A 16,790-nucleotide genomic window follows, 5' to 3' on the forward strand; every position below is an offset into this window, starting at 1 on the left:
GAGAATTCAGAAGCTGCAGTGTCAGGATTCAGCTCTGCAGGTTCCAGTAGCCATCACACGGACACTTCACTCATATGCGATTTTCATAGTTATGGTCCTGTGACAACGAGCTTCTCTTCCTGCTTCTCTCAGTTTTTTACTGAACATTGAGAGCATTAGGGAGAGCAGCTCGTGGGTACATGGCTAAGTGTGCAAGTCGCATATGTACTTGGGCGGGGGGGCGCCAAACCGAATTCTTGCCCCGGGTGCCAGGAAGCCTAGATACGCCTCTGTCCGGAGCTGTGGCAGGAGGCAGGAGGCCTGGAGCAGATGCAGATCCGTGTGGTTCCTCACAAATTCTTGCCTAATCTGAAAGCATGGTGTTACCAGTAGGGGGCGCTCTGGCACAGACTGACACTGCCGCACAGTGCGACCCTCATCACTGCTAGAACATTCTGTGCACACACAAGTCTGCGATATCGTACACATTGCGCTGGAATTGTCGCTGCGACATCGCACGAATTCTACAGACTCACGGGCACGGGGGGCGCGCAAGGTGTCACCTGTCACGTGTGGGCCCCGCCCCCCGCTATGTGGGCCCCGCCCCCCGGTGTGTGTGCCCCGCCTTTTCAGAGTTGACGGCTCCGCACGCAGCCAATAAACGCTCTGACTCAGAGAGGAATAGAAACCGGGAGAGAAGAGACAGCGGCGGCTGAGCAGGTACCGGACACTGTGTGCAGGTACGTGGGGTCCCGCGTGTATATAGGGGGCTGTGTGCAGTTACGTGGGGTCCCGCGTATATATAGGGGGCTGTGTGCAGGTACGTGGGGTCCCGCGTATATATACGGGGCTGTGTGCAGTTACGTGGGGTCCCGCGTATATATACGGGGCTGTGTGCAGTTACGTGGGGTCCCGCGTATATATACGGGGCTGTGTGCAGGTACGTGGGGTCCCGCGTATATATAGGGGCTGTGTGCAGGTACGTGGGGTCCCGCGTATACATGGGGTCCCGTGTATATATAGGGGGCTGTGTGCAGTTACGTGAGGTCCTGTGTATATATAGGGGGCTGTGTGCAGTTACGTGGGGTCCCGCGTATATATAGGGGCTGTGTGCAGTTACGTGGGGTCCCGCGTATATATAGGGGGCTGTGTGCAGTTACGTGGGGTCCCGCGTATATATACGGGGCTGTGTGCAGTTACGTGGGGTCCCGCGTATATATACGGGGCTGTGTGCAGTTACGTGGGGTCCCGCGTATATATACGGGGCTGTGTGCAGTTACGTGGGGTCCCGCGTATATATAGGGGCTGTGTGCAGGTACGTGGGGTCCCGCGTATACATGGGGTCCCGTGTATATATAGGGGGCTGTGTGCAGTTACGTGAGGTCCTGTGTATATATAGGGGGCTGTGTGCAGTTACGTGGGGTCCCGCGTATATATAGGGGCTGTGTGCAGTTACGTGGGGTCCCGCGTATATATAGGGGCTGTGTGCAGTTACGTGGGGTCCCGCGTATATATAGGGGGGCTGTGTGCAGTTACGTGGGGTCCCGCGTATATATACGGGGCTGTGTGCAGTTACGTGGGGTCCCGCGTATATATACGGGGCTGTGTGCAGTTACGTGGGGTCCCGCGTATATATACGGGGCTGTGTGCAGTTACGTGGGGTCCCGCGTATATATACGGGGCTGTGTGCAGTTACGTGGGGTCCCGCGTATATATAGGGGCTGTGTGCAGGTACGTGGGGTCCCGCGTATACATGGGGTCCCGTGTATATATAGGGGGCTGTGTGCAGTTACGTGAGGTCCTGTGTATATATAGGGGGCTGTGTGCAGTTACGTGGGGTCCCGTGTATATATAGGGGCTGTGTGCAGTTACGTGGGGTCCCGCGTATATATAGGGGCTGTGTGCAGTTACGTGGGGTCCCGCGTATATATAGGGGCTGTGTGCAGTTACGTGGGGTCCCGCGTATATATAGGGGGCTGTGTGCAGTTACGTGGGGTCCCGCGTATATATAGGGGGCTGTGTGCAGGTACGTGGGGTCCCGCGTATATATAGGGGGCTGTGTGCAGGTACGTGGGGTCCCACTTATACATAGGGTCCCGCGTATACATAGGGGGCTGTGTGCAGTTACGTGGGGTCCCGCGTATACATAGGGGGCTGTGTGCAGGTACGTGGGGTCCCGCGTATACATAGGGGGCTGTGTGCAGGTACGTGGGGTCCCACTTATACATGGGGTCCCGTGTATATATAGGGGGCTGTGTGGAGGTACGTGGGGTCCCACTTATACATGGGGTCCCGTGTATATATAGGGGGCTGTGTGCAGTTATGTGGGGTCCCGTGTATATATATAGGGGGCTGTGTGCAGTTACGTGAGGTCCTGTGTATATATAGGGGGCAGTGTGCAGTTACGTGAGGTCCTGTGTATATATAGGGGGTTGTGTGCAGTTACGTGGGGTGCCGCGTATATATAGGGGGCTGTGTGCAGGTACATGGGGTCCCACTTATACATAGGGGGCTGTGTGCAGGTACCTGGGGTCCCACTTATACATGGGGTCCCGTGTATATATAGGGGGCTGTGTGCAGTTACGTGGGGTCCCGTGTATATATAGGGGGCTGTGTGCAGGTACGTGGGGTCCCGCGTATATATAGGGGGCTGTGTGCAGTTACGTGAGGTCCCGCGTATATATAGGGGGCTGTGTGCAGTTACGTGGGGTCCCGCGTATATATAGGGGGGCTGTGTGCAGTTACGTGGGGTCCCGCGTATATATAGGGGGCTGTGTGCAGGTACGTGGGGTCCCGCGTATATATAGGGGGCTGTGTGCAGGTACGTGGGGTCCCGCGTATATATAGGGGGCTGTGTGCAGGTACGTGGGGTCCCGCGTATATATAGGGGGCTGTGTGCAGGTACGTGGGGTCCCGCGTATATATAGGGGGCTGTGTGCAGTTACGTGGGGTCCCGCGTATATATAGGGGGCTGTGTGCAGTTACGTGGGGTCCCGCGTATATATAGGGGGCTGTGTGCAGGTACGTGGGGTCCCGCGTATATATAGGGGGCTGTGTGCAGGTACGTGGGGTCCCGTGTATATATAGGTACGGAGCTGTCATTGTTGCCCCATTATAGGGGTCCGTAGATGATTTAGTGTGATCAGCAGCAGGGGGCTGGGCAGCGGTCAGTGTAGAGTCTGACGGCTGACACTTCCCTGCAGGAGACCTCATCCTCCGGGTGCAATGCTCTGCAGGTTTCTGAATATTATAGGGTCTCGCTCCAGGGCCTGCATATTGCTGATGGCCCCGTCCCCACAGAGTCTTATTTCTACAATTCCCTGTGGGGCCCCTCTGATCTGAGGATCCTGTGCATGTGGAGGTGGCCCCTGGACAAGAAAAGCAAAGTGCATTGGAATATTATGTGTGCACAAGCTGTTGCTTGCTGTTATCAGCTGGGCTGAGAACCTGGTGAAACCTTTACCTCTTTGGCATCGGCCCTCGTCTTATAACGCCCCAGCACCATTGGAAGGCTAGTTGGGGAGTTCCCTGCGGTTTTACCCTCTGCATTGCCAAATCTGCTGCACAAACGCATGAAAACTAGAAAATCTGCAGCTTTCTGGAGAATTGCAGAGTCTCTGCTCCGTGATGGGGTGGGAGCTGCACTCTGCAGCAGGAGACCTGGTGTTTAGCTGCCACCATTAGCAGACTGCAGCAATGTTCATGTTCTATATATCAGTGTGAGCTCGGGCTCAGAGTGTCACAAATGATTTTAAGGTGTTGCCGCCCCCCACCCTTTTTCGCCGTATATTATATAAGACGCGAGGGATGATGTGTGGTGTAACCTGACGAGAACCTGATTGTTTTGCCGGAGGTGTGAGGAGTGGATCGAACTTGCACACAATCGCTCAGTCTCTGCTGTGCTTTGGTGAGACTACAACTCCTAGCATGCGGCTGCTTTTGGCGTAGTCTTGGTCGGGTTTCTCTGGATATTCACATTTGAGTCTTGTCCTCAGGTGTAACCGCGGAGATGTCCACCTCCAGCTACTGGGTGTCGGAGAACGGCAGCGCCTCGGACAAGGACAACGTCTTCATTGAGCGAGTGAGAACCTACAGTCCCATCACCAAGTCCTTCCATGTCCGGGATGACTCCGGCCCCCTGTCCCCCATATCCGTGGGTTCTGGGGTGCAGTCCAGGCTTTGGGCCCAGGAGCAGCAGGTTCAGCAGATCCAGGTGAGGAGGGGACGGGGGTCGCCTCTGTATTATGGTCCGGTGGCTGGGAGAACTTGCTGGGATTTATAGTGTGGAGTGCTGCCGGATTTCTGTTAGATTGTGGTGTCGGTTCATGCATTGAATTCCAGCCCCATAGTAAAGACTGACACTGAGGACTGGTTCATTATCCGCCATCTTCCGTCCTGTCGTTTAACATTCAACTATATTGTGTTTAATCAATTGTTATCAGCCAGTAGTCACTGCACCATCCCTGAGATGAGAGGATCCTGCACAGTTCACTCCCCAGTCTGCAAGGAGTGATTGGATAGGAGACATATCAGTTGGGAGCTTTGCCCATCCTGGTCCATGCAAACACTGCCCTCCTCAGGTGTCACATGTACCCTGAAGACATCTTGGGATTTTTTTGCTATTTCCTGGAGTTGCAGGTCCCGGGCCCCTCACTTGGTTCGGAGAACTCGCACCCTCTTTGATCATTTGACAGTTCAAAACTAAAGCGCCGCGCCCTGTGTCAGCAACGTTCGCAGCACCGCCGCACACAACTATTAACCCTCCAAGGTCCGGACCAGTGCTCCAGCCAGAAGGGAGCAATGAGCCCAATATAGGGTTTATTATGGGCCCCAACTGCTGGGTAAAAAGCGAATGCACCGAGGAAGATGGGGTTAATCATAGTGGGGGAGGGGATCCCTTACCTATAGGATCCTGGACCAACCGATCCAAGATCAGTGACGTTCTCTGTAATGTGGGTAATGATAACGGGGTGAAATGTGCAGATGGAGCAGAGCTGGGAGTGTGGTTCATCTCCACATCATTGTGTGTTACATGGGACTGCAGGTGTCATCTACTACATTATCTGTACGCAGAAGTATCACTGTTATCTGTGGTGTTACATAGGATTGCAGGTGAGATCTACTACATTATCTGTACTCGGTTATAACTGTGGTTACATAGGACTGCAGGTGACATCAATGACATCTACTACATTATCTGTACTCGAAGAGTTGTCACTGTTTTCTGTGGTGTTACATAGGACTGCAGGTGACATTATCTGTACTTGTATACTCCTGTGTAAATACAGTCTGTGCAGTGCAGGTCGCCGCTGTATTTCCGGTTGTGGTGTGATGCTTTGCACAGTATGCCTGGATCTGTGCTGCTCTTTGCTCCGCTCTCTGTAGTCGGATCTTGTATTTATACAGTAATCATCCTGGTTATTACGATGTCTGTACATAATCTGCTGTTCTCCGGTTTTCCTTTACGCTTGTTGTGAAGTGTTTGCTACATTGTGACCCGCAGGCAATAAGGGGAGGGGAGGTGCAATGTGCAGAAAAGGCCACTGGGGGCGCAGTGTGGTTAGGTCTATGAGAGGAAAGCTGGACAGGTGACAGCCATCATTATCCTGTTCCTCCATTACTGAGGGATATGGGATACTGATACAACCACGAAGAATCAGCCACGTATATACACTATATGGAGGAAAGTATGTGCCCCTCACATTCACCTCCGGGGGCTTCTGTCCTCGTCTACATCCATAGACATTAATATGGAGAAAGTATGTGCCCCCCCCACATCCACCTCCCGGGGCTTCTCTGTCCTCATCTACATCCATAGACATTAATATGGCGTTATCCTCTGCAGACATAACATCTCTGCTCTTCTTCTTTCTGCAAGGTTTTGTCTGTGGGCATTTTTTCCCCTTCATCCTGAACATTTGTGGGGTAAGACTGATGAAGGGGTAGGCCCGGCCTCACAATATCCATTCTAGTTCAACCCAAAGGGATCGGGTTGCGGTCCAGCACGGTGACCGGGATGGACATTATACTCCGGGGGGGGTGACAGGGGCGGATGTTGTACTCTGGGGGGGGACCCCATGGACGGATGTTATACTCTGGGGGGGGGACCCCATGGACGGATGTTATACTCTGGGGGGGGACCCCATGGACGGATGTTATACTCTGGGGGGGGACCCCATGGACGGATGTTATACTCTGGGGGGGGACCCCATGGACGGATGTTATACTCTGGGGGGGGACCCCATGGACGGATGTTATACTCTGGGGGGGGGACCCCATGGACGGATGTTATACTCTGGGGGGGGGGGACCCCATGGACGGATGTTATACTCTGGGGGGGGGGGACCCCATGGACGGATGTTATACTCTGGGGGGGGGGGACCCCATGGACGGATGTTATACTCTGGGGGGGGGGGACCCCATGGACGGATGTTATACTCTGGGGGGGGGGGACCCCATGGACGGATGTTATACTCTGGGGGGGGGGGACCCCATGGACGGATGTTATACTCTGGGGGGGGGGGACCCCATGGACGGATGTTATACTCTGGGGGGGGGGGACCCCATGGACGGATGTTATACTCTGGGGGGGGGGGACCCCATGGACGGATGTTATACTCTGGGGGGGGGGGACCCCATGGACGGATGTTATACTCTGGGGGGGGGGGACCCCATGGACGGATGTTATACTCTGGGGGGGGGGGACCCCATGGACGGATGTTATACTCTGGGGGGGGGGGACCCCATGGACGGATGTTATACTCTGGGGGGGGGGGGGACCCCATGGACGGATGTTATACTCTGGGGGGGGGGGACCCCATGGACGGATGTTATACTCTGGGGGGGGGGGACCCCATGGACGGATGTTATACTCTGGGGGGGGGGGACCCCATGGACGGATGTTATACTCTGGGGGGGGGGGGACCCCATGGACGGATGTTATACTCTGGGGGGGGGGGACCCCATGGACGGATGTTATACTCTGGGGGGGGGGGACCCCATGGACGGATGTTATACTCTGGGGGGGGGGGGGACCCCATGGACGGATGTTATACTCTGGGGGGGGGGGGGACCCCATGGACGGATGTTATACTCTGGGGGGGGGACCCCATGGACGGATGTTATACTCTGGGGGGGGGGGGACCCCATGGACGGATGTTATACTCTGGGGGGGGGGAACCCCATGGACGGATGTTATACTCTGGGGGGGGGGGACCCCATGGACGGATGTTATACTCTGGGGGGGGGGGACCCCATGGACGGATGTTATACTCTGGGGGGGGGGGACCCCATGGACGGATGTTATACTTTGGGGAGGGGGTGACAGAGCTGAGGTGTATTGTAGTCTGTATTTCCTAAGCTCATCTCTTCTTAAAAGTTCCTTTCCCTTTAAGAAGCTGTCTGCGGTGATTGGGTGTGCCCATCTCCCGAGCGGTGGTGGCTCTGTGCAGAGCAGTGTTTGAACAGCTAACATAGAAAAAATTCAAAAAAACTCACACAACAAGATTTGGCCTTACCAAAACCCTGTCTGATGACAAATCCACATATAGCAGGATGCAGCAGGCCTCCACTAATAAAGGCAAGGGACAGCTCAGGTGCAAACTACTGATAAAAACAACCACCCCACACCTAACAAACCATGGTGGGGTTGGCTGCCTAGTAGGAAAAATGCACATAGATAAGACTTGCATAGGACGTCAGTCACACCTATAAGTGTGATGCAAAGTGTCTGGCTTGCAACCTATTAATGACGCCCATAGTATTATCAGGCGGGCTGCTACAGCACTATAATATGCAACACACAGTGACAGACGCCCCAATAGACCAAGCCAACAGAAAGAGGCCCGGCTGCATCCTGCAAAAAATGATATAAGTGCAAAAAATTAATGCATACAATGAGTACATTAAATGAGGTATTGGTTAATATTTTGGCCAAAATAGATAGAGCCTGCAATCCAACGTCAAGGCTCCTCATAATATTGCAGGTCCCTAACACTAATGTCAAACAGCTACAGTAATATAGACAAAATTCAAAAAAACTCACACAACAAGATATGGCCTTACCAAAACCCTGTCTGATGACAAATGCACATATAGCAGGATGCAGCGGGCCTCCACTAATAAAGGCAAGGGGCAGCTCAGGTGCAAACTACTGATAAAAACAACCACCCCACACCTAACAAACCATGGTGGGGTTGGCTGCCTAGTAGGAAAAATGCACATAGATAAGATTTGCATAGGACGTCAGTCACACCTATAAGTGTGATGCAAAGTGTCTGGCTTGCAACCTATTAATGACGCCCATAGTATTATCAGGCTGAGGTGTATTGTAGTCTGTATTTCCTAAGCTCATCTCTTCTTAAAAGTTCCTTTCCCTTTAAGAAGCTGTCAGCGGTGATTGGGTGTGCCCATCTCCCGAGCAGTGGTGGCTCTGTGCAGAGCAGTGTTTGCTCAGTGCAGGTTATCGGCTGATTACACCTGTTTCACTGTCTAAACCCAGGTGGAGGGCGCGGCAATGGACTGGCAAGGGCTGCGACGGGTAAGGACTCGGCACTTGTGGGGTGACAGTTCCTGGTCGTGAGGCCACTGGTCGTGGATTACAGGTGTCCACCGCGGAGCTGTGACTGGGAGCTGCTGGGTGCACCTGGTGTCAACTACCAGTCTCCAGTAACATCCAGGGGGCAACTGGGCTTTTGGAGGGGTGAGAGCATTAATGGATTGTGTGTATGTCTGCTTTAATCTGCCCCCTTCTGTCCCGTAACAATGAGCCCAAAGCAAAGCTGCCATGGATGGTGCACCCGTGATGACATCACACTCTACTGTTTATGGGGATCAGGGATATCACGCTGTACGGTATATGGGGAGCTGTGACATCGCACTGTGCTGGGTATGGGGAGCTGTGACATCACGCTTTACTGTATACGGGGATCAGTGATATCACACTCTACTGTATACGGCGATCGGTGACATCGTGCTGTGCTGTATACAGAGATCAATGACATACTGCTGTATATGGGGATTGGTGACATTGAGCTGTGCTGTATAGGGGGATTGGTGACATCAAGCTGTGCTGTATAGGGTTTGTTGACATTATACTGTATATGGGGATTGGTGACATCGTGCTGTACTGTAAATGGGGATTGATGACATCATACTGCTGTATACGGAGATCGGTGACATCGTGCTGTATACGGAGATCAATGACCTTATACTGCTGTATATGGGGATTGGTGACATCGAGCTGTGCTGTATATGGGGATTGGTGACATCGAGCTGTGTTGTATATGGGGATTGGTGACATCGAGCTGTGCTGTGTATGGGGATTGGCATCATACTGCTGTATACGGAGATCGGTGACCTTGAGCTGTGCTGTATATGGAGATTAATGATATCATAATGCTGTATACGGGGATTGGTGACATTGAGCTGTGCTGTGTATGGGGATTGGTGACATCGAGCTGTGCTGTATACGGGGTTTAGTGACATCGAGCTGTGCTGTATATGGGGATTGGTGGCAGCATACTGCTGTATACGGAGATCGGTGACCTTGAGCTGTGCTGTATATGGAGATTAATGACATCATACTGCTGTATACGGGGATTGGTGACATGGTGACATCGAGCTGTGTTGTATATGGGGATTGGTGGCATCATACTGCTGTATACGGAGATTGGTGACCTTGAGCTGTGCTGTATATGGAGATTAATGACATCATACTGCTGTATACGGGGATTGGTGACATCGAGCTGTGTATGGGGATTGGTGGCATCATACTGCTGTATACGGAGATCGGTGACCTTGAGCTGTGCTGTATATGGAGATTAATGACATCATAATGCTGTATACGGGGATTGGTGACATTGAGCTGTGCTGTGTATGGGGATTAGTGACATCGAGCTGTTTTGTATAGTGGGATCGGTGACATTGCGCTCTGCTGTATACGGGGATTGGTGACATCAAACTATTGTTCCATGCCCGTGGAGACCATTCACGTGCAGATTGTTCTTTCATTGCTGTCAGTTCAGTACGTTATTGACGCCTTTTTTGGATAAGTTCCTGCACCGTCCTGTCGTGAGATGATCGTGGGTGTAAAGTCCACAGGGATCTCCTCCCGCCGTGTCCTGTAGATCATTAACTATATCTATACTTCTGCGTAGATAGAATCAAATGGAACTGTGAAGAAAAGGGGCGCCGGGCCTGGGATTGCTGCTGATCCCCTATACCTAGAGGCAAACACTCCCCTTCCCCCACTGCAGCTCTATGGGGTAGGGTCTCCTGGCAGTGAGTGATGACTTTGGTGGTCCGGATCCAGCAACAGGGTCTTATGTGCTGGAGAAGTGACGCTTCTGTTATTAGGATTTCTGGTATAAATAATTCTTAACTCGTGTAAAATAAATTATATCCGGAGGCTAAAAGTGAGCAATGATTGTTACAATGTATCAGACAAGCCTCTGTAACATGCACATATGGTATTTGCTACAATGCTCTGTAACATGCACATCTGGTATTTTCTACAATGTATCAGTCTGCAGGGGGATCATAGGGGGCTAGTGGGGGTCAGGCAGGCGATGTACCGGCCAATGTAATCAGGTACTGCTGTACATTGGGCCCAGTGAACTTCAATGTTAAATGCCTGTGTTATTCCATGGGAACCTTCACGGTCACTGCTGGAATGTTAAACACTGATGGGTTGGGTGACCCCAGGGCGGCAGCTGGGGAGGAATCCTGCTCTGGACTGTCACTCTCGTCTGCTTCACTGCCCGTAATCACAACAAGGTTTCATCTCCTCTGTGCTTCTGTTTTTTGGCCCCAGAAACTTCCCTGGAAGAGAATTTTGACTCTGAGATCAGCGGGTCCCAAATCTTCGGGTGCTGGTGTCACAATCCCATAATTACAAGTCTTGATTTGTCCTCTAACACTTTCTGTTCAGCTGCTTTATCAATTTCTGGGAAAGCTGGGTGACACAGACATGGCTGCCACCATTACTGTGCAGCAGATCATGAATGAATTCTGCTGTCTCGAACTGGACAGCATAGTCCTGTGTTTGCTCTCCCATCGACAACCCCAACTTAACTGCTTAGATGAGCCCCTAAAACATGATGGATATAACCAGAGTATTCTGAATGCAGCTGTGGAGATGACCTGAGTACAGCATACGCTGTAAGGGCAGAATTGTGAATGCAGCTCCGAATGTGATTGTCATGTAGGACTTAATATAACAGCAGAATTGTGTTGGGATTGCAGCTCTGGATGTAAGTGGAGACATGCTATAACTTGGGATCAGCGCAAGAGAAGGATTTGTAAAGCAGAAGAGGTTTCCTTGTAGTTGACCTGTCATCCATCATTCCCGGAGGTGCAGTGATCGGTGTTTGAGATCACAGTCAGACAGAATGATCCGTGTTTCCATCAGTTACGGCTTTTAACGTCAGTGTACACAATGATCAGGCGGTAGATCCGAGTAGAGGTGTCGCCTGCAGTATGTGCGGCACAGTACAGGGATCACACTTTGGTTATGATCACAGTGACACTAGTGGGGGTCCTTGTAAAGCCTTTCTTTGTGCTACAGAATATATGGGGGGCACATGGTGTCAGGGAAAGTCCTGGTGACTGAGAAGCCCCCTCTGCCACATTGGACCCCACTATTATACATGGGGATCAGTTTGAGGTTTTGCTTTAGGACCCAAGAGTAGATTTTGGGGGAGTGTCCCCGGCTCGGTACATTAGGTTTTATTTGCAGATGAATGGGCTCCATTATTCCGGCAGGGCCTGCTCCCCGCACGGTTTACTCACCTCCTAGTCCGCAGTTTCCTGTTTAATGTGGGGCTTAAGGCATGACACCCCATAATTATCCTGGTAATAAAAGGGCGGTTAATGCCGGGCGCAGCCTCCGTCTCTGTGCACCGAGTATTTTTAGGTTCCTTTAAGGTGGAGCCGAAGTCAAAATAAGATAAAAAGCTAAAATTAAATCCTTTTACTTGTGAGTAAGCAGTTTCCTGTCTGATCCACGATCACCCGTGCAGCTGCTGGGCGATTCACACTAATACTGACGGGCTCCACCTTTGACACCGACTGTGTAGTCATCACCCGTAACATGCAACCTCCCTGTTTCTTTGTTTTTTTTTTTTTTCCACATTTTACCTTTTCAGTTACTACTAACAAGCTGCTGTTTCCAGATCTGTTCTTCATATTTGTGTCTCTTCAGTAATGTAAGCACATAATGATGTCCGACAGTGAACAGAAAGTGGGGGCTGGATAATAGGAAACTGTAGGGGCCTCTGCACGTTGTGCCCACAGTGTATGTGTGTGTGGCGGGGGGGGGGGGGGGTTCTGCACGGTGTGTGTGCCTCTGCAAGTTGTGCCCCAAGTGTGAGGGGCGGCCAATGGTTTCCTCATTCTTTCTAGAAGAAAATCTGTTTGGGATAGTATACCTCTATATTATGGTGCCTGATTTCACAAGAACTGACACTTTTCTGGACGCTGACATTTTTGTATGTTGTCGTCATGTCTCCAGGAGAGGATGATAATGATTTCTTGACCTTGCAGGGATTCCCGGGCCGGGTTCTCTGGTTGCTTGGCAGCTCAAACCCTGGATGATGTTCTGCCTCTTTTGTGGCAGGAGCCAAATCATGTGGCAGAATGAATGGAAGTTCTACAGAATGGACCTAAGGGATCTGAAGGGGGCGACTGCTTGCAATCTGTCTTCCCTATTACTTTTCTTTATACGATTAGTGGGGTTTTCCCAACAGTGACGTCAGGGTAATACCGATCAGTGGGGAGTCTTGGGGAAGCCAACTGATCACTAGATTTAAGTGGTCTCCATGCTACTAAAACATGGCACCCCTGATCTTTTCTCTTGCATTATTTCTGTTCCAAACCCATAGCTGTAATGTGTCTCCATGATTACAAACAGTAACAGATACAACCATGCTCATCCTGCAGAGACCTGTGTGAGGGGGCTACAAAGTATCAGAGGCCGTGTTCACCCATTCAGTATTTGTTCAGTATTTTACATTGTTATTTGTAGCCACAACCAGGAGAGGAACAATCAGAGGAAAAGTACAATAGAAACACGTCACCACTTCTGGATTAATCACCCACTCCTGGGTTTTGCTTACTAATACTGATGTAAAATACAAAAAGTACCATTTTGTTATTGCTCCAGTTAAAAAATAAAAGGTGCCATGTTGTAAACAATTTTGCCCAAGCTATCATGTACTGTTTTGGGTGTACAGCTCTCATGCCGATCTCTGCATCTCCAGGCTACACGCGTGCAGTGTGATTGTGCAGCCATTTGTTATGGCTCTCTTCCTCTGTCGGATCGGACTACACAAGGTGTGCTTGTAGTCTGGAGACACATGGGTCTGCATGGGCGCTGTAGACACAGAACGGTAGAAGATAGGTTTGATAACACATTTTGCAAAATGGCACCGTTTTTTGTTTTTTTTTTTCCCCAAGAGCAATAATAAATTGGTTCTTCCTGTTACATTCTGAATAAAGGCATGAATCAGTCGCAATGTTGCCCCTTCACTTTGTATTTGTTGCCGGTTGGAGCATTTGGGCTGCCCTGGGCCCGGGTTTCTCAGCCTCTCCTTACACAGGAATATTCAGCGCTCGGCCGCAGTATGTAGCACGTGCCTGTGAATCCTCAGTAATCGCTGTCTATTGCTTCATCTCATGACATCAGCTTTTATTTTCAGGGCGTGAATTCTTAAGTATGGGAAATGGAGGTGTCAACTATTTTGCAACTTTTTTTATTTTTTTGCTTGTTTGTGATGTTTTAATCTTTGTTGCTGATTTGGAATGTAAGCCCGCAAGGGCAGGGTCCTCTCTCCCCTCTGTACCAGTCTGTCATTGTAAACTTGTTTACTGTTAACGATGTCTATAACTTTGTATGTAACCCCTTCTCATGTACAGCACCATGGAATCAATGGCGCTATATTAATAATTAATTTACTAGTATTTAGCAGTGTTCTGTAAAGTTGGTGAAGCATTGTAACGGAGAATCTGTTGTTTGTCCCCATTTACAGGTTTTCCAGTTCATATTAAATTGTGATTGTAAAATTAAACATTTCAAATTTATTAAAACTGTTGCTGGTTTTCAACATCTCTACTTGCTGTCGTAGAATAGGAATGTACAGAATATTTTTCTATCCAGCAGCTGAACACCTACACAGACATTACCTCTCACAGCTGAGGGTTTGTTACAATGTATTGGGGCAGGTGATGTCCAGGACAGGAGAGAGTTTTGCCTTTTCTGGGATCTGGGAAAGCTGGAGTTGTAATGAGGCCATACTGGAGGGTCACCCAGCTTTCCCAGATGTAGACACTACTACAAAAGGGCTGAATTGGGATTTGGGGACTCCGGAGCTGACTTTCACTGAACGACACAGTTCTGGGGTTTGGTTTTTCAGGATTTGCTCTTGCTTTTGACTTGAATGAATGAAATGTCCTCATTGTTTGTGTTACTAACTTCATAAATCATTGTGACCGTATTAAGGAGGATGGGGGGGGGAGTTGTCCTCAGAGTACTGAAGCAGTAAGCAGTCATTACAGCACAGGCCACAGCTTGTCGTGACTGGGCTCCCAGGGCACGGGTCCGGGCAACATGAAATATTTGCGTAATTCCAAGATGAAAGTCACAGACAAGGCAGGAAATCTATAAAATCCCCCGAGCGTCATATTGTAAAGATGTAAATAATCACATAATGTAATATTGATAAATATAACACATAAATAGTAACACTGTTGGCACTCATTGGTGTCTGGTGGAGCGCCGGCCTCTGGGTGGGAGTACGTAGATGTCCTTCATTAGTCTGGGCCCCTGATAACACATGAGGCCACGATCAGGGTGACCCCGGAGTTTTTGTTGCTATGGACCTCCTGGACGGGGGCTTGAGGCTCAGGGGAGCATGGTGCAGGGTTTGTCCAGGCTGTGACTCATTATCAGAAGCCTCCTGGCTCTGGGCCACGCCGTCCTCCAGGTTGGAGCAGGTGAGGAGGCTCTTGAATCGTTCTCCTCTTTGGTCTCAGTATTTGCTCGGGGATAACTCCTGTTCCAGCTTCTTACAATGTACTCAGAGTATCAGGACACACTTACAATGAGCGCGGCTGGGAGGTAATTCTCCACATCCGGACAGGTTACATGAATATTGCAGGTGTGAAGCTGTATGGACTTGTAGTCACTTTCCCTCTATTTTCTTTGTGATATTTATTCTCTGTTATCAGACGTTCAGGCTGAGGAACGACTTTTGTGTTCTACAATGGGATGAGAAATATGTAATGAATAAAGCCCTTTGACCCCCATAATCAGAACTATATATCCCATATCTTCAGGCGGAGAACCTATATGTGACTGATATCAGCCCCTCTTATAATACTCAAGTACTGATATAACCCCCAGACATTACACCATATGTGACTGATATCAGCCCCTCTTATAACACTCCAGTACTGATGTAACCTCCAGACATTACACCATATGTGACTGATATCAGCCCCTCTTATAACACTCCAGTACTGATATATCCTCCAGACATTACACCATATGTGACTGATATCAGCCCCTCCTATAATGCTCCAGTACTGATATAACCTCCAGACATTACACCATATTTGACTGATATCAGCCTCTTATAATGCTCCAGTACTGATATAACCTCCAGACATTACACCATATGTGACTGATATCGGCCTCTTATAATGCTCCAGTACTGATATAACCTCCAGACATTACACCATATGTGACTGATATCAGCCTCTTACAACGCTCCAGTACTGATATATCCTCCAGACATTACACCATATGTGACTGATATCAGCCCCTCTTATAGTGCTCCAGTACTGATATAACCTCCAGACATTACACCATATTTGACTGATATCAGCCTCTTATAATGCTCCAGTACTGATATAACCTCCAGACATTACACCATATGTGACTGATATCGGCCTCTTATAATGCTCCAGTACTGATATATCCTCCAGACATTACACCATATGTGACTGATATCAGCCTCTTACAACGCTCCAGTACTGATATATCCTCCAGACATTACACCATATGTGACTGATATAGGCCTCTTATAATGCTCCAGTACTGATATAACCTCCAGACATTACACCATATGTGACTGATATCAGCCTCTTACAACGCTCCAGTACTGATATATCCTCCAGACATTACACCATATGTGACTGATATCAGCCCCTCTTATAGTGCTCCAGTACTGATATAACCTCCAGACATTACACCATATTTGACTGATATCAGCCTCTTATAATGCTCCAGTACTGATATAACCTCCAGACATTACACCATATGTGACTGATATCGGCCTCTTATAATGCTCCAGTACTGATATATCCTCCAGACATTACACCATATGTGACTGATATCAGCCTCTTACAACGCTCCAGTACTGATATATCCTCCAGACATTACACCATATGTGACTGATATAGGCCTCTTATAATGCTCCAGTACTGATATAACCTCCAGACATTACACCATATGTGACTGATATCAGCCTCTTACAACGCTCCAGTACTGATATATCCTCCAGACATTACACCATATGTGACTGATATCAGCCCCTCTTATAGTGCTCCAGTACTGATATAACCTCCAGACATTACACCATATTTGACTGATATCAGCCTCTTATAATGCTCCAGTACTGATATAACCTCCAGACATTACACCATATGTGACTGATATCGGCCTCTTATAATGCTCCAGTACTGATATAACCTCCAGACATTACACCATATGTGACTGATATCAGCCTCTTACAACGCTCCAGTACTGATAT

At 49.6% G+C, this 16,790-nt stretch overlaps 1 protein-coding gene across 4 annotated transcripts in view; it reads left to right on the forward strand.

The window, feature by feature from the left end:
* The first annotated feature begins 575 nt into the window (after positions 1-575).
* POF1B (POF1B actin binding protein) overlaps positions 576-16,790 on the forward strand; it is an 82,596-nt gene continuing 66,381 nt past the window's right edge. Inside the window, exons 1-2 of one of the 4 annotated variants that reach the window (XM_073589893.1) lie at positions 576-719; positions 3,975-4,192. In XM_073589893.1, coding sequence (XP_073445994.1) covers positions 3,989-4,192 — 204 coding nt within the window. In that variant the 5' untranslated portion in view covers positions 576-719; positions 3,975-3,988. Of the gene's footprint in view, positions 720-3,753; positions 3,887-3,974; positions 4,193-8,404; positions 8,519-16,790 lie in introns of those variants that run through there. The other 3 variants (XM_073589895.1, XM_073589894.1, XM_073589896.1) reach the window with 3 other exon arrangements.

This window comes from Dendrobates tinctorius, unplaced genomic scaffold (assembly GCF_039654945.1).
Source record: "Dendrobates tinctorius isolate UK_male_01 unplaced genomic scaffold, ASM3965494v1 ptg000114l, whole genome shotgun sequence".
NCBI classification, from domain to species: domain Eukaryota; kingdom Metazoa; phylum Chordata; class Amphibia; order Anura; family Dendrobatidae; genus Dendrobates; species Dendrobates tinctorius.